The 18,742-nt window shown below is 42.5% G+C and overlaps 1 protein-coding gene across 1 annotated transcript in view; it reads left to right on the top strand.

Annotated features, from left to right (window-relative positions):
* The window catches only part of DNAH9 (dynein axonemal heavy chain 9), a 408,742-nt gene that overhangs the window by 161,639 nt on the left and 228,361 nt on the right, over window positions 1-18,742 (top strand). Inside the window, exons 39-41 of the mRNA XM_030208005.1 lie at window positions 1,050-1,215; window positions 4,652-4,754; window positions 6,758-6,997. Coding sequence (XP_030063865.1) covers window positions 1,050-1,215; window positions 4,652-4,754; window positions 6,758-6,997 — 509 coding nt within the window. The remainder of the gene's footprint in view (window positions 1-1,049; window positions 1,216-4,651; window positions 4,755-6,757; window positions 6,998-18,742) is intronic.

Genomic DNA, 18,742 nt, shown 5'->3' on the forward strand with positions numbered 1-18,742 from the left:
GGCATTGTTTTAAGTGGCCTAAATTGGTGCGCCTAAATTTTAGATGCAAGAATGGTACCATATTCTACAAACTATGCCTAACTTTAGAATCATGCTAACCACATGGTTTTATGGCGCTGATTTTTAAGTTGCCATATATAAAATTTCCCCCGAAGCACTTAGGCTTTTGAAGTTACATAAATCTATGGAACTTTGTAAGTCTAAAGTGCTTTGAAAATGATCTCTATCCCCCTAATTCTATAAAAAGCACTAAATATTGCGTGCAAATTTGGGCCCATACCCAAATTGTGCATGCAATGTAATTGGATAATGAACCAATTAGTGCCAGTAATTAGCTTTTTAACAAGTGATTATTGGTGCTAACTGAAATCAGTTAACATATACACATGTAAATTTAGCCACATAATCTGTGCCTAAATTTTATGCTCATCCGAGAAAAGGGGTGCAGAAATAGGAGGGTCATGGGCATTTTGGAGTGGAGCATGGGTATGGATTCCAATTATATGCGAGGGTTCCACGTGTAAATTTAGGCACGGGTAGTTGCACTATATTTTCATTGGTGCAAATGGATCCACTTAAATTTATGCACGACCCCTGCGCTTAAGCACTCTCTATAAACTGCGCCTAACTTTAGGCATGGGTATAGAACGTTTATTTTTGTACCGATTTTTTAGGTGCCATGTCTAGAATTCACCCCTATATGTACTTTTATGCAGTTGTATTGTGGGATAATTTTATAAAAGCCCTTCTACACACAAAATAAGGTTTATGCTTGAAAACTCCTTTCTAAAATTGCAGCGGAATGTCTTTAAGGCACTCTGGCCAAGTGAAGATCACATGATTCTATCCAGATAGACAGGCCTAAATATGCACCTTCCTGGTAATTTGTACTGGAGATCCATATATCTCTGTGTGGCAGTGCAGCTCCTCCACACCTTGGAGAGGGTACTGCATCACCTTGAAGGCAGGTCTGAGCATTTATGATTCTTGTAAAAGGCATCACTACTGGTTCTTTGAATATCTTCTGTTTTCTTTTGGCCATCAATCAGCGATCCTGGAGAAACCCCTGGAGAAGAAGGCTGGCCGGAATTATGGCCCCCCTGGTACTAGGAAGCTGATCTACTTCATAGATGACATGAACATGCCAGAGGTGGACACATACGGCACAGTGCAGCCACACACACTCATCCGGCAGCACATGGACTACAGTCACTGGTGGGTGGTACTGATATGCTTGGGATGGGCAGTCACAAAAGTTTACATATGGAGCTATGGCCTAATGGTAAAAACACCTGTTTCGGAGCCAGTATTGCAAAACAAAGGTTCTGGGTTCAGGTCCCACTTTTCCCCAAGGGTGTTGGTACCAATTCGTTTTTTGTCAAGTGTGGTGAGCCCTGCATCAAAACTAATGCTACCTGCTGCTCTCAATGTTTCATAATTCAGCAGCGGTCAAGCTGTTCGGTGAGAGATGGTAGGGGATTTCACACAACTGTGAGGGGCTCAATATCCAACCAAACCAATGTGACACTGGCACTAGCATTGCTGAGCAGCTAGCTGACAAGCAGCATGGAAAACTAGAAGATGCTGGGTCTAGTGCCAGATCTCACCCCCACAACAAGAGGTAGAAAAAAATATTTAAAAAACAACCTAGGGCAAAAATGGGACTTGAGCCCACCACCTGAGGTTCATAGTTTGAGTTCTTGTGCTGTTGCTTTAAAGTTTAACCATTCTGGTCACAGCTCCATGTGCTTTGCTGGGTGGGTGTTTTAGACTATGGATGTTCCTCTGTTGCTACACAGGCAGGAAATACCCCCTCCCCCACCACAGCAGTTTCCCATGTACCTTCCTACAGCTCTCTACCCCATTCCATACACACACATGCACTCACACACCTTTGTCCAGCCTCCCTTCACACTCCCAGCATACACACATCTCATCTATTTATTTTTCAGCCCCCCCCCCCCCCTCGGCTTTCTCCCTCCCTCCAAACTGTAATGTGGCAAAGAGGAGCAGCACAGCCACAGGTCAACCTGCGTCCTATTCCTCTGTTTTCTCAGGACCGACTATTCCTTTGAGCCGTGCAGGCCTCCACACAGCTGCATCGGGGGGGTGTGGGGGCTTGGGGGAGCACTGGGCCACCAGGGCCTTGCTTTTCCAGGGGGCAGCTTCTGTGTTTGACACATCTGGGCTTTGACAGCCCAGGCCTGTCAAGCAAGTGCCGAAATGTCCCGACATGCTCAGGCACAACCTTCCTGCACTTTCGTTGGATGATCACTGCTAATAATATGCTCAAAATTTGCTTGTTATTAGCATTGATCATTGGGGAGTTAATTCCCTGCATTGTTCTGGTGCTATTTTTAGGGCTCCATTTCAGAATGCAGGGAATTGATCATAGGCCCTCAAGACTAGCCAGTTTTCTAAAGGGACAATTTAAAGGCACATCAGTGAAAGTGGAGAAGGAGAATCTCTTGATTAATTAGTCCACCATGATTTATACACCTAGGCATTGTAAGGCCTACATTCACACCAGGGGAAAGGGTGTGTCAATATCTCTTACCTCTCAAGGCAGCTCTGGAACCTTCTCCATAATCTGCTGGATGTTCGCAAGCCAGTTCTCCTGTTTCTGGGGTATAATTCCCACTCATGCTGGAGGGCTATCCTGCACAGCTCCACTGTTGCCCCCTGTGAGAAATTCGGCAGCCTCTTCCTCCCAACCATTTTTTGCTCTGAAGTTCCCAGCTACAGAGGGTGCTAGCAGAAAGGCAAGCAGGTTCTGCACTGCATATACCCGGTTATATAGCTAATATGCCTGGTTACTCTATCCTTATATATAGCTGGCTGCCATGCTCTATGTACCCGGGTGTAATGGTGATGGCACTTGGAGACATGAGGACTGAAATATGGGCACCACGCCTTCTGCCCCCGTGTACAGAGGGCAGCAGTCCTTGCCTATCTTGATACTTGATACTTGCACTAGTTTGGGCCTGTTGCCTATTCGGAATCCAAAAGTGTGACCATGTCATCTCTTGCATAGCTCACTGTTATCCAATGCAATATTCAAAGCTGAATGGGCACCATATGGCCATTTGGTCCCTTATTTTCAAGCTAAGCAGGTTTGAGAATGGCAATTGGAAAATTCAGTATCATGGTTAGATTAGTTTATGCGGTTATATATTCTGAGAACTAAGCAGCAATATTTAGATATATAACCGGTTATCTTCTGGCAGTTAAAATGCGGGACCAAGTATAGGCAGTTATCTTAAACTGGTTATCATGACAGTGCCCGTGTTTCTGAATATCAGTTCACATGAATGACTAGAATACCATGTTTACACATATTGTCAGCCCCATGTAAAATTACCACCTGAGATGGGTTATTTTACCACTAACTCCTGCTATTTTAGCAAGATCCCATTTTATGCAACGAGACTTAGTTACTAACAACTGAGATTAACAGTAAAATAACTCATTTTAACATTAGCCCATGTTGATACTCCCCTCCCATCAAATTTGGCTACTGTTAAATTGGATTATTTTACTACAAATTGGGTTATTATAGCACAGGGTCTCATTGGATAAAATGGAACCTTGTGCTAAAATAACACGACTTGTAGTAGAATAATCTGATTTAACAGTAGCCCACAATGATAACTTCCACCCTTAGTGGCACATTTACAGCCTACTAGCAACTCACTCTTACCAAGCGACCCTTTTACTAAAACCTATGGCATGCTAATAGATATTAGTATATGCTAAATATGTGTCCTATTTTATACCTATGAGCCATGTGGGACTTAGTGCAAACAAATTTCCATTAGCGCGCGCTAAGCTTTAAAAAAAAAAAAAAAGGCTCCTGAAAATGCTGCCGTTCATAAATAGCAAGCACTGGCTGCTATAAACTGCTGTACTGGTCATGAAACTACAGTAGCTTTGTAGCAGCATTACACACTTCTAGAACATACCTGTCGTGATATATCTCTGTTTCTTATAGGACAATTAAGTGTGTATGTAACACATCTGACCTGAAAATTTTAATGGAAAAATAGATGAAAACCTGCAAAATCATCCTTTCTCTCTGTTTCTTGCCAAAATTCCCCCACTAAAACCTGTAGTAAATAGTTTTGCAAATAGCATATTGTTCTGGATATTTGCAAAATTGTCTAAGCACAAGGCTAGGAGTAGGCAGTGGCATATTTAGGGTAGGTGTGTTGTGGTGTATGCACCCACTGTCAAACCTGGCCCCACCCCCTTAAAATCCTCTCAGTGTGTTCACCTGGCTGCGGCACTCATAGGCTGCCTGAAGCCTGCTCTGGGACTTCCTCCCTGAACTGTCCCGCTCCTCAGGGGCAACTATGAGTGCTACTGCTTGGTGAAGACATCCAGAGGGTTTAAGGTGGGGGTGAGGGTGACAATGGTGCGGGGAAGTGGAAGCAGAGGGGGTGGGGGAGACGCACCCTCAGTGAAAAGTTCCTGACTGTGCTGCTGGGAGTAGGGTGCCACAATTACCGCTGGACTGTGCAGACCACTCACCATGAGGCTAATTACAAACACTGATTGTCAAATCTGAGTTTAGTATGCCTGTGTCAGCAATATTTGCTGCCAAGCCCATGTCTGATGGTGGCTCCTCATTTTGCTTCCCTTCTCACAAAAGGTACGATAGAAATAAGCTGTCCCTGAAGGAAATCATGAATGCTCAGTATGTGTCTTGCATGAATCCCACAGCTGGAAGTTTCACCATCAATCCTCGTCTTCAGGTATATCTTGCGTAAGAGATTTCTTGAGAGCATTGAGGGAGGGTTGGGGCTGAGGGCAATTGTGATAGGGCATTGTGTTTTAATAGTGGTTTTACATGCCACATTCTTATTCTACAAAACTGTTACATTAGTCACTGCTATTATATGTCATTTCCAGACATTCCTCAGATTCTTCTTCTGTTTTGGTTGATTTTTTCCAAACTGCATTCAAAATCATTACAGAACCAACTCTACCAAAAACACTTTCTGGGGGATGCCTCAGGATAGCTATAATGATAAAGAAAACCACGTGAAGAGGATCATGGTGTACTTGTATAATTTTGGTAAAATCTTGAGTTTCCATCCTGCAATGACCGACACTTATTTCAGTATCCTCTTGTTTTTATTTGCATATCTTGTCCACTGCACATTGGAAAAAGATGAGTGTAAAGCAGCATGCAGAAGTCATTCTACTAATATATGAGGACTGAATTAGAAATTACTTTTAGTTTCTGGGCATTTTTATGAGAAAGAAAGGAAAGTTGTTATGAATATTGTTTAAAAATACTATTTTGGAAATCCAGATCAAATGTATTCTACAAATAAAAGAAAAAGAAAAATTCTCCCAGTTTGGCTAAATGGTAAAATGAATGTGGCTATGAAATCCCAAAAGGTATCCATTAAAAAATGGAAAAACAGATCCTAATAAGAAAAACAGGAAAGAGCTTAAGCATTTCAGATAAGATGGAAAACAGTAATAAGGCAGGCCAAGAGCGAACTTGAGGAGAAACTGCTAAAGAGCAAAAACTAATAACATTATTATGAAGTACATAGGAACTGTTCTTTTGAAAACTGTGAACCTTCAAGATGTGCATATTTACCCTGAGGATAATGGAAATTCATGGAAGAGATGGGAAGTTAAAGAGTAGGAATTCATGTAGGTATTTGAAAATCAAATCTCTACACAAACTTTTCCTACAGACTCAGTCTACAGAAATAGCAAGTCCAAAATTTGTGGATACTTGCGTGTTTGTCTGTGCATGCTTTGCAGCTTGAATTTTCAAAGGCAAACTGGAGGGGAGAAGAGCTGTCCTTTGAAAATAAGCTTGTAGAGCTGGAGGTGCAAAGTAGCCATGCACCTGGAACCTCGAACCTCCATGGGAAAACTGACAATTCCACCCTAAAAAAAAAGTGTATGAGGGAGTCATTTGGACCTTTGGATGACAGGAGGTACTTGGGGAGCTTAGGGAGGATAAGACCATAGAAAATGTAAACCCTTTGTTTTGATTTTCTCTGCTGAGGAGGTTGGGGAAGTACCCACACCAGAACTACTATCTGCAAGGGAAGATTCAGAGGAACTGACATTTTAAAAACATGATATATAAATCAGTACTTTATGCTGATTTCACTTATGTTGGAACTCTCTCCCAAAATCTATTAGATTTTATCCTAGCTACTTACAATTCTGAAAATTGCTAAAAACTAATTTCTTCACCAATTCAATCCAGAATTCATTACATTAGTTAATATAACAATAACCAGTTGATAATCTTGTCTCTTTTCTATATTGTGAATCAGTATGTACACTATCTTTTGTTTATTTGTTAATCTGTAAATCTCAGTGACTTCATCATACTATTTCACTATTGTTGAAATTCAAACTATGTATTTTTAACCTAAAGTGTAATCCAAATTGAACTTGAGCTTGTTTTGGGGATAATGTGGGATATAAATGTCATAAATAAATAAATCATAGTAAATTTAAAAGTAATGTTAGAGAAAATTAAACTAAATAGTAGCAAATCAGCAGGAACAGAAACTCAAATATAAATATAGAAAATACCTAAATTTGCTTGTTACTACTGTACTTCCATCATATGCAAATCTATCTCATGTATATTTATTTTGGATACCCTGAAAAACCTGACTGGCTGGGTGTATCCTGAGGACTGGGTTGGGAACCCCTGATTTAGAGAGATGAGTGCATTGGTTCTGAGAATGTTTATCTTTGTATTCTCTTTTAGCGTCATTTCAGTGTGTTTGCCCTCTCTTTCCCTGGCATGGATGCCTTGTCCACGATCTATAGTACCATCCTGATGCAGCATCTAAAAGTTGGTAACTTCTCGCAGCCACTCCAGAAATCAGCCCAGCAACTCATCAGTCTGGCACTAGGACTGCATCAAAAAGTTTCAGCCACCTTCCTTCCTACTGCCATCAAATTCCACTACATATTCAACCTGCGTGACTTCTCCAATATTTTCCAGGTGAGCCATCTTCTCTCTGAATCTGGGTGTCCAGACACCAGCAAGTGTAAGCCTTCCTCCTTCTAGGGAATCCCTTGTTGCTTTTGAAGACTTTCCAGGCATCTTGTTTTTTGAGTCAAAGTAAAATAATGTTGTTTTATTAAATCATCTAGGGGCACTTTTACAAAGGCATGTAAAGGCCTATGTGCATCCATCACATGCCAAATCGGCATTACCGCCTGGCTACCATGTGCCTCGGGTGGTAATTCCGAATTTGGCGTGCGCTGAAAACACATGGTAGAAAATATTTTCTATTTCCTACCGCGGGGTGCCTACCCGCGAGTGTTGGTGCGCTGTGCATGCTTACTGCCCGGGTAGCGTGTGAGACCTTACAGCTAGGTCAATGGGTGGTGGTAAGGTCTCAGGCCAAAAATGGACGTGTGCTTGTTTCAATTTTAGTTCACGTCCATTTTCCAGCCCCTTAAAAAAGGCCCTTTTTCCTAGATGCAGTAAAAAAAATGGCCCAGCGTGTTCCCAAAAGGCGTGCTGTTACTACTGCAGGCCACGTTTTAACACGGCTTAGTTAAAGGGCCCCTAGTAACCAATTTCTCCAGCTTCTTCCTGATATACAACTTTCCAATTGTATGATGTTAACTGCAGAAACCATGTTCAGGTTGTTCCTAGGACTTGATCATTTTCATCTTCCATGAATTTATGGTTCTGTATAAATGTTCAGTAGTAGTAATTATGTGTAGAAAGACCTGCATGTGTTGTGCCTTAGGTGGCAATGCTGGAAAGAAGTGTTAAATGTGATTAAAAAGTGGATAACTTTCAAAAAGTATTTGGATGCTGTGTTGTGCCTTAGATGGCAATGCTGGAAAGAAGTGTTAAATGTGATTATTAAGAGGATAACTTTCAAAAGTATTTGGATGCTCCATCTGCATGCAGGTGTAAATGTATGTGTATATTTGCATATTTTATAGACACATACATACATTGCAACTGTGCATTTTATAACACTGCCCATACTACATGCATTTAAAGTGTAGACATAATGGCATTTACCACTGTAGGGGGGATGCATTCCTGGGGGTGAGCTTCGGATGAGGTTTGGAACTGCACACATTATTTTGATTTTTCCAATGTATGTGTATAATTTATACTCAGAAAAAGTGCACAAATTGGTAGGATAGACAGAGGATCCCTATATAGAAAAGGAGGAAATCAAAGCAAAATTTAAATTACCTTCTGTCACAAAACACCCAGCCACCCACCTGGGGTTACTCCGCGGCCACTTAGAGGATCTATCCTCACACAGCTCAGGTCCGCCTGCTGCTTGTGCTGTACACTAACACTAACACTCTCCTCCCACCGACTGGGTCACAATCACCCCTGGGCAAGTCTCACACTCTAAAATTATTGCCAGTGATTTCTAGGTTACTGGGTCCACACTCCCTGTGGCCCCAAAGTTCCCATAAAGCACTCACAGACCCAACACACGAACCACCAGGATTCTTTATCAGTCCAGACAGACAGAACAAACAAACAAACAAACAAATGTGTTTATTCTCAGAACTTGGAACAGTGGACCAAAAGAAAATGTGCAAATAGTAAACAGTAACAAGTAACTGAAAAATGGATCAATTAGAAAACTGACTAAACATTTGCATACTTCCTAGAAAGTATCTGGGGAGATCAGGACATATATCTGTTCACAGAGCTTCAGCAAAGAGAACTCTCTCTTTCTTCTCCCAGGCTGAAACTGAAGCGACAGCCAGCATCTGCTAGGTAATTTCAAACTATAGGCCAATCGGAGCCCAGAACAGTCAAGGCACTTCTATTATCTGTGTGCCAACTAAAAGAAAGAGAAGCTAGTCCTCTGTAACAGCCTTAAGGATAAACATTAATCATCTGCTGGCCAAATAGAAGAAATACACTTCAGAACATAATCAATGCAGGAAAATATCCAATATATTTTACATGCTTAAAACACACTGTTTCTTCACACCTTCACACTTAAACAAGGCTTAGAAGAATAGTATGCTCATATTTTTAACCAATACTGGCAGTTGGAAAATCACACCCTAATTTGTACTTAATACAAGCAAAATTTTAATTTACAATGGATAGGACAATACTGAGAAGAGGCATTGAAAGAAAGTGCAGTTTCATTCTACAAACATCTCATTGAAGATGCAGGAGGTAACCATAAACCACCAGAGACAGGTCCCAAAGCAACTGACCTTTAAAGGAGCATGCTGCCTACATTGTTCAAATACCAGTATGTCTGTTTCACAGCTCTCTTGTTTCCTCTCTGGATCTTATTTGTAAGTCTTTCTTTTTTGAAGTCAGTAATGATGCTCACTTTTCATGAGTGAGATGCCCATACTGGGTTCAGAGGAGGACCTGCACATCAGTGCCTCCAGTGCACCAAAACACAGAATAGTGGGAAGAACTGAGTGGGGAAAAATCAATGCAAGTGTTACACATGCATTAAAAAAGCCGAATCAGAAGGACAATGAAATTAAAAAAAAAAATGTTAATTGAGGAATTTCTATAATGCTGTATTAGTTTTACAGTTTGCATTATGGTATGAGGGATATATCATAGAACATTTTCAGCTACTGAAAATTATGTTCAATTTGTTTTTTAAATTCTGTGCACAGTATTTAAAAATTCTGCATTCTTTATTTGTAAGATGTTGTATATAATTCCTCCATGTCCCAGGCCTGAACTCCACCTTGCTTGGCTTGAAGCTTGAACCCCCAGGCCTCCTACCAGAATCAATCCACAGTATTCTCAGGACCTTCTCCAGGAGGAATAAACTTGACTTTCTTTCCATCTTCCACTGTCCCATAACAAGACTCTCTACCCAGTTCCCTCTCCATCCCGCCTTCAGGTGCTCCCCTATTAGACATGCATAGCTCTCTTTTTCATACCATCTCTGAGCACACACATCCCCAGCTTTCTTTCTGAAACCACTCTACCTCCCCCCAACACACACACACACACACACATATATATATATATATATATATATATATATAGCTCTCTCCCAAACCTTCTCCCTACATGTATATCTCATAGCTTTCTTTCAACCTACCCAGCAAATTTCCTTCGCCATAGCTCTCTCTTAATCCCTGCTACACGTACCTCACCAAAGCTCTTCGTTAATCACCACCTTTCCTCACCCTAGGTGCACACCCCACCGTAGATCTCTTTCAGACCCTGATGCTCAGAAGCAAATGTAGGTGCTAGAGGCCATTAGGGTCAGATTAGCACCCGCATTTACCAGCACAAAATGCTCAAAGGCCCTTACTGTGGGAAGCAATAAGATTGCATGCTAATGTAGCCAAAAGCATGCAAATGAGGCCATTACCTATTCCCCTCCGATGCTCAGATAACAGCGCAGGGCGTCCATACCGGTGCAAATCTTATGCCAGCTCGGAACTGGCATGAGGGTAACCAGTGGGACTCCTTCTCTACTAAATAAAAACAAAAAATAAAAACAAACTTGGCCTGACCTCAGTGGACTGGTGGACCCCTGACCCCCTCCCAAAAAATAGATAAAACCCTGGTGTTCTGGTGGACCCCTGACCCCCCCCCCCCCCAATAAATAAAACCTTGGTGGTTTGGTGGACCCCTGACCCCCCCAAAAAATAGATAAAACCCTGGTGGTGCAGTGGGACCCCGGCCAGGCGAGGCTCCCCTGAAGCCTATCCTGATGGGCTAGCGGTAGCCCCTCAACCCTATCGTACCTGGGAGAAGGAGGAAGGAAGGATTCCTACTCCCTCCTGCTGGGCGCATCATCAAAATGGTGGGGCTCTGCCCTGCCCAGTGCATCCCAGGACTACTCTTTCAGAATGTTGTGGAACATCTTCACATCCCGCCATTGATCTGAAAGAGTGGTTTATGATCAAGACATTGAAGCACATCATGTATGGGATGCAATGCATGTCATCTACCTAGAAACAATGTTAAACAGCCTTTTTGCACAGTCGGACTTATTCCAGCATTAAACACAGACAAGAACAATTTCGGGATATGAAAGAGAGGTGGTAGGTCAATAAAACAATGAACTGTTGAAAAACAATAGACTGACATGATATGAAGAGCTTTATGTTGGCATAAAGACATTTTTTAGACCCATGACTCCAGCACTGCACAGGATCACTTAAATAATGGATCTGTCCTGATTACGACTACATCAAAATCTTAGCAAGCTAGCCATAGAAGTTTCCCCCTTTTATGACTTAGAGGACAGTTTTATAGCAGGGTGTCTGGTAGGAGCCTGTTTTATAAAAGAACACAGGCACTTACTTTCCTTTTATAAAATACTAGTGTAAGTAAGTATGTATGCACTTGACATTTAGTCACAAGCAATTACACTAGAGATGGTGTGTTATCACCTAAGTGCTGCAGATACCCGCATAATTTACAGTATGTGTACACCCCTCTTACAAACTTCTACCCATTAAACAATTCAGTCAAGCACTGAAGAGGTCATTCTATAACATAGTCACTAACATAAGAACATATAAAAATAGCTATACTGGGTCAGACCAATGGTCCATCTAGCTCAATATCCTGCTTCCAACAATGGCCAATCCAGGTCACAAGAACCTGGCAGAAACCCAGTTAGTAGCAACATTCCATGCTACAAATCCCAGGGCTTCCCCCGTGTCCATCTCTATAACGGACTGTGGACTTTTCCCCCAGGAACTTGTCTAAACCCTTGTTTAAAACCCAGATATGCTAACCGCTCTTACCACATCCTTTAGCAATGAGTTCCAGAGCTTAACTGTTCCAAAAGTATTTCCATATAATTTTATTGAATGTCTTCTGGTCTTCGTACTTTTTGATAGAGTGCAAAATTGATTCACTCTTACCCATTGTACACTACTCAGGATTTTGTAGAGCTCAATCATATGCCCCCCCCCCCCTCCAAGCCATCTCTTTTCCAAGCTGAAGAGCCCTAACCTCTTTAGCCTTTGCTCATATGAAAGGAGATTCATCCCCTTTTTCGTTTTGGTCGCTCTTTGAACCTTTTCTAATTCCACTAAATGTTTAGAATAATGTCATTTATATATACACTATTTACCCCTGTGTGCTTGCTGGATTTTTTTTTTTTTTTACTGAATTGAATCAATACATATTCGGCCTAACTGCCTTTGCAGGATGAAATGCTGAAAATCATCAAGCAGCTGTTATCTGGCAATGCCTCTGGTCGGGATGGTCTCTCACCTTCAGTGTTTAATTGTGGTGGTCACTAACTGTTTTATCCATTGATTAAGCATTTTTTCACATATGGCAAGATGAAAGGTTGCCAAAAGATTATAAAGGATGCTCTCATTATTTAATTCTTCAAACATAAAGGAGATCAAGTCATCATTGTATTGCCTTGCTGTCCATACCAAGCAAAAGCATGTGAAAGTCAACAAATCACTGCAGAGAGCCAATATGGCTTTACTGCTGGTAGGAACATCAGGGATATAAGAGTAAAATTAGACAGGGGAAATGTTGCAAGCAGTGCTTTTTTTTGTGCCGGTACGGTGTACCGGCACCTTTTTTATCTAGGGCCAGCTCATCTGCCTGCCCTTAGCTCTCCGACAGCCCTGCTTTCTGTTCCTGCCGCCCCGCGATGCATTTGTCTTTTTTTTTTACCTGAAGTTGCAGCGCCGCCGGTGGCGTTAGTGATAGCACGCAGCAGGCTCGCCTCCTCCAGCCTTCCCTTCCGTCTCAGTGTCCCGCCTTCCTCTGATGTAGTTTCCTGCAGAGCCGTAGCGAGGAGAGCTGACACCCAGGGCGGGTCGCCGCTGCGCACCCCCCCCCCGGGTGCAGCACGGCGCACCCTCCTCCCGCTGCAGCAAGGCGCATACCTCCCCCCCCCCCGAGCGCATACCTGCGGCGGGGGACGGGCGGGAGGGCGTCGGCTCCGCGCTGGTTCAGTGCTCTCTCTGTCCCAGAACAGGAAGTAACCTGTTCCTGGGCAGAGAGGGCAGTGCACCAGCGCGGAGCCGACACCCCCCAGCGGCGTGCACCCGGGCGGACCGCCCCCCCGCCCCCCTTCCTACGCCACTGGTTTCCTGTTTCCACGAGGGCAGGACACTGAGACTCGGGAAGGGAAGGCTGGAGGAGGTGAGCCTGCTGCGTGCTATCACTAACGCAACTGCCGGTGTTGCAACTTCAGGTTTAAAAAATTAAAGACTTAAACGCGTCGCGGAGCAGCAGGAACAGAAAGCAGGGCTGTCAGGGAGTTAAGGATGGGCGGTTGGGGTTGGTACTGGAACTCGATGGGGGCTGAAAAGGGGGGCAGGTGGAGGCTTGCGTGAGTTACTGGACATCGAGGGGAGGGTAGAGGAGAATCACTGGACATGGATGGGTTGAGAGGGGAGGGCAGAGGTGAATTGCTGGACATGGAGGGGACATGGAGGGGAGGGCATGGGAGAGAGGAGAATCGCTGGACATGGTTGGGATGGGAGGGCAGGGGAGAGAGCAGAGTTGCTGGACATGGATGGATGGTGGGAAGGGCAAGAGAAATGCTGGATATGGATGGAGGAGAGGGAAGACAGGAAGGAGATGCACATGGACGGAGGGGAGGGGAGAGAGGAAAAATGCTGGACATGGATGGATTGGAGGGCAGGGAAGAGAGGAGAAGTGGAGGGAAGGAAAGACAGGGGAAGGAGATGCACATGATTGGAGGGGAAGGGGGAGAGGAGAAATACTGGATATGGATGGAGAGGAGGGAAGAAAGAGGAAGTAGATGCACATGGATGGAGTGGAGGGGGAGAGGAGAAATGCTGGACATGGATGGAGAGGAGGGAGGAGATGCACATGGATGGAGGGGAGGAGAGAGGAGAAATGCTGGACATGGATGGAGGGATAGAGGAAAAATGTTGGACGTGGATGGAAAGAGGAAGGAGATGCATACTGACAAAATGAGGGAAAGGGAAAAGAGGAGAAAAACTGCATATGGATGGATAAAATAGGCAAAAGCTGGATCCACTCTATACCTCCTCCAGTCAAGTCCGCGGAAGGCCCAGCTTTTACCTATGGATATAGGGCAAGAAATGAAGAAGACCGGAGGCAATTTAAAGAAATAAATGGAAAGGAAGCCCTGGAAACGGAGTTAAGGGAACAGAGAGAGAGCAGCAGAATCAGAGACTGGGACGAACATGATCAGAAAAACAAAGTCACCAGACAACAAACGTAGAAAAAATCATTTTATTTTCATTTTAGTGTTTGGAAGATGTCCAATTGAGAATTTATATCTGCTGTCTTATTTTGCACTAGGTATACTGGAGCTGTAACAGCTTATAGAAATTATTTATAATGAAAAAAAAATCACAAGTTATTTTTTTCTCCTATACTGGTATAGTATTTTCAGTGATACTGCTTTTATGCGCCACGGCTGGTTTAAGGGGTGTGACTACCATGGGTGTGGCTACCATAGGGGCGGAGCCATAGATGGTGACCCCACCCATAATGAGTACCGGTTCCTTTTTTTCCTACAAAAAAAGCACTGGCAAGTATCCCCACAACTGCTGTGTAGTCCTTGTAGCTCAAACAGAAGTCTTTGATTCTATCAAATGGGATGAACTCTGGGAGCCTCTTGGAAAAATTAACTGCCTAAGCAAGTTCATAAATACTATTTGCTCCTGATATATCCTTCCTTTCCTCTGCTGTATTGTATTTCATTTTTAATTTCTTTGTATTTTAAATATTGTAAACTGCCCAGATTTTCCATTGGTGTAGTATATCAAGTACAAGTAAATCTTGAAACTTGAATGAAGACAGAGATCAGAGATCTTCCTCATCTTCAGTGGAAACAAGCATGGTTCTGCCCAGTTCACTTCTGTTTGGTTCCTTTTATCTCGCTGCACCTCACGCCTGGAATAGACTTCCCGAGCCTGTACGTCTAGCCCCGTCTTTGGCCGTTTTCAAATCCAGGCTAAAAGCCCACCTTTTTAACGCTGCTTTTTGACTCCTAACCACTACTCACTTGCCCTGTACCCTTTTATCCCCTCCTCTTTAATTCCCATACCTCTTAGTTGTTCTGTCTGTTTTGCCTGTACTATTTAGATTGTGAGCTCTTTGAGCAGGGACTGACTTTTCTTGTATGGTGTACAGCGCTGCGAATGCCTTGTAGCGCTATAGAAATAATAAGTAGTAGTAGTAGTATTTTCCAGTCGTATTGCTTGTTACCTTTAGAAAGTTCAGTCTGGGTATTCCTATGCAGTATCATAATAGTTTGTTCACCCTCGGACAATTGCAAACCAAACCAAACCAAAGGCAGATACAACAATCCATGGCCGCCTTTTTCTAAATGATTGTGCATTGGTGGTATGTTTGCTGTGTACAAAGTCCAACAGTTCTGTAACTATTTTGTGTTATCCTCTTGGCATTTTGGATTCCTTATGAGTTTCAAATCCAGCTGAGGTTATGCATCACTAAGTGCCAGAAATTCATCCTTGATGCAGCATATTAACAGTTGTTAACAAGTTGTGTTATCTCAGCTGCTTCTTGTCTAACTCTGTTAATACTGATGTTGATGTTAGTGACAGGCTGGCCAAGGCAAGCTTTGCATTTGGACACTAGAAGCAGTGATTATGGAATGAGTACAGTGTGAATGTGATGACAAAGCTGGCAGTCTGCCATGCATTTGCTCTTACTGTGCCGTTGTATGGATATGAGTCCTGGATATAGTGGGATAATTTATCAACCATTTCTTCATATAAAGTGATGTTTTATGCACTGAAATAAAAGCTAATAAAATTGTGCATCTGATAATGCATGTAAATTTTGCAAGGATGTGGCTGGGGATGGGTTTACACTTCATAAAATATAGCATATGTGCCAAAATTAAGTTTGAAATTTGTGCATTCTAAGTAGCAGGTATGAGTGTATGTAGTTTTCATGGGGGTAATTTATAAAAGAGAAGTAACTTGTGTATTTATGGGATGCACTTAGGGGTCCTTTTACTAAGCTGCGGTAAAAAGGGCCCTGTGGTAGTGACGGGGGCCATTTTTTCCTTGCGTTAGGCCCTTTTTACCAAAGTGGGTAAAAAGCCCCTAAAAAACAAATGGCCATGGCTATACAGTGGGGACCACTTACCACCACCCATTGAGGTGGCAGTAAGGGCTCCCATGGTAACCTCAGGGTAACTGGGCAGTTCACGGTAAAAATTACAAAAATATTTTTCCTTGTACCATAAATGGTGTGTGCTCGAGGTGAAACTACCACCAGTTGCTGCATTTGGGGGGGGGGGGGGTAGTTCTTGGTTACTGCGTGACAACCCTTTAGTAAAAGGGCCCCTAAATTAGGTGTGGTGTTTTAAAGTTATCCCCTTCAGTGATAGTGTTCAAAACCATTTTATGGGTAAAGCAGTGCTTCACCTCTGAAAATAAGCTTTTATAAAACTTCAGCCTGATATGTAGGTAAACAGGAAGACAAAGTTGGAGTGGAGAAGGCCAAAGGAGACTAATAACACTACAGAAGTCATACAATTATATTTATCCATTCACAGAGCTGACACAGCTGTGTTTTGATATGTTCCTGTGCCAGGGGTCCTCTCCGCTCTCATCTTCCAAGCTCTGTCCTCTCCCCCTTTCCATTCTACAAACTCCCTTTCTCCTTCTGACTTTCCTCACCCTTTGACCCATCACTCTTCTTTCCAGTCTACCCTTGTTTTGTAAACTGCATTGTTACACCTTGGCTTTAAAGGTGATGTATTAAATATGTATAAATAAATAAAATATAAGTTCAAAAATAATTCATAAAATTGCACCTTAGTGTCATTTTACATAGTGACCATTAAGAACATAAGAATAGCCATACTGGGTCAGACCAGTGATCCATATAGCCCAGTATCCTACTTCCAACAATGGCCAATCCAGGTCACAAGTACCTGCTGAAAACCCAAATAGTAGCAACATTCCATGCTACCAACCCCAGGGCAAGCAGTGGCTTCCTCTATGTCTGTCTCACTATGGACTTTTCCTCCAGTAACTTGTCCAAACCTGTTTTTTTAAACCCAGATACACTAACTGTGTCACCACATCCTCTGGCAACGAGTTACAGCACTTAACTGTTCTTTGCGTGAAAAAATATTTCCTTCTATTTGTTTTAAAAGTATTTCCATGTAATTTCATTGAGTGTCCCCTAGTCTTTGTACTTTTTTAAAAGAGTGAAACATCAATTCACTTTTACCCGTTCTACACCACTCAGGATTTTGTAGACCTCAATCATATCCTCCCTCAGCCATCTCATTTCCAAACTGAAGAGCCCTAACTTCTTTAGTCTTTCTTTATACGAGAGGAGTTCCATCCCCTCTATTATTTTGGTTGCTCCTCTTTGTACCTTTTCTAATTGTGCTATTTCTCTTTTTTTTTGCAATATGGCAACCAGAATTGAAGGCAGTACTCAATGCAAGATTGCACCATGCAGCATTACAGAGGCATTATAATATTCTTGGTCTATTTACCATGCCTTTCCTAATAATTCCTAGCATCTTGTTTGCTTTTTGGCCACCGCCGTCGCACATTGCGTAGAAGATTTCACTGTATTTTCTACAATGGCATCTAGATCTTTTTCCTGAGAGCTGACTTCTAAGGTGAACCCCAGCATCAGGTAACTATGATTAGGATTATTCTTCTCAATATGTATCACTTTGCATTTGTCCACATTTATTTATTTCATAGAACTTGATATACTGCCAAAGGCCTGCAGATAGGCATCTAGACAGTTTACAATAACAAAAGATACCAAACTAAAAGTACAATACTAAAGTAAATAGAGAGGGGAAACAAAAAGAACAAGAGAACAGGTGGAAAGGGTAGCAGGATTAGTTGAATTAAAGAGGATGGAAACAGATACATTAAATTTCATCTGCCATTTGGATGCCCAGTCTTCCAGTTTTTTAAGGTCTTCCTGCAATTTTTCATAATCCACATGTGTTCTGACAACTTTGAATAGTTTTAGGTCATTTGCAAATGTAATCACCTCACTTGTCATTCCGATTTCCAGATCATTTATAAATATGTTAAATAGCACTGGTCCCTGTACAGATCCCTGCTATATGATTTAGCCATTAGGCTTCACAGTAGAATTTACAACAAAGAGAATGAAATACACATTGGAATCACTAAGAGCAAGTCCAGCAGATGTAGGGATGTGGAAGCAAAAGGAGTTGGGAGGTGAGGGAGGAAAGCATAATGTCTAGCCCCTCTGTATGAGGCCCTTTTATTAAGCCGTGTAGGCACCTACACGCGCCCAACGAGTGCCAATTTGGAACTACCGCCTGGCCCGAGTGGTAATTTCATCTTTTACGTGCGCCCACTACACGTGCCGGAAAATATATTTTATTTTCTATCGCGCAGACTTAATCAGCATTGTACGTGCACTGACGATTACTGCCTGGTTAACGTATGAGACCTTACCGCTAAGTGAATGGGTGGCGGTAAGGTCTCAGGCCCAAAATTGACGCGTGCCAATTTTCATTTTGCCATACGTCCATTTTTGACCCCCCAAAAAGGAGGCCTTCTGCAGGTGTGCTGAAAACTGGACCTGTGAGTGTCCAATACACGCATCCACATCAGCGCAGGCCATTTTTCAGCGCACCTTAGTAAAAGATCCCCCATGTGTGTTTGTGTATCTGTACGTCTGCATGTATGGATGTCAGTGTGTGTGCCTATCTTTATATATGTGCTTATATCTTGTAATTGTATAAAATGCTTCTGTCACCTGCGTAAACTATAAAATCTCTAT

This window comes from Microcaecilia unicolor, chromosome 6 (assembly GCF_901765095.1).
Source record: "Microcaecilia unicolor chromosome 6, aMicUni1.1, whole genome shotgun sequence".
Classification (NCBI taxonomy): Eukaryota; Metazoa; Chordata; class Amphibia; order Gymnophiona; family Siphonopidae; genus Microcaecilia; species Microcaecilia unicolor.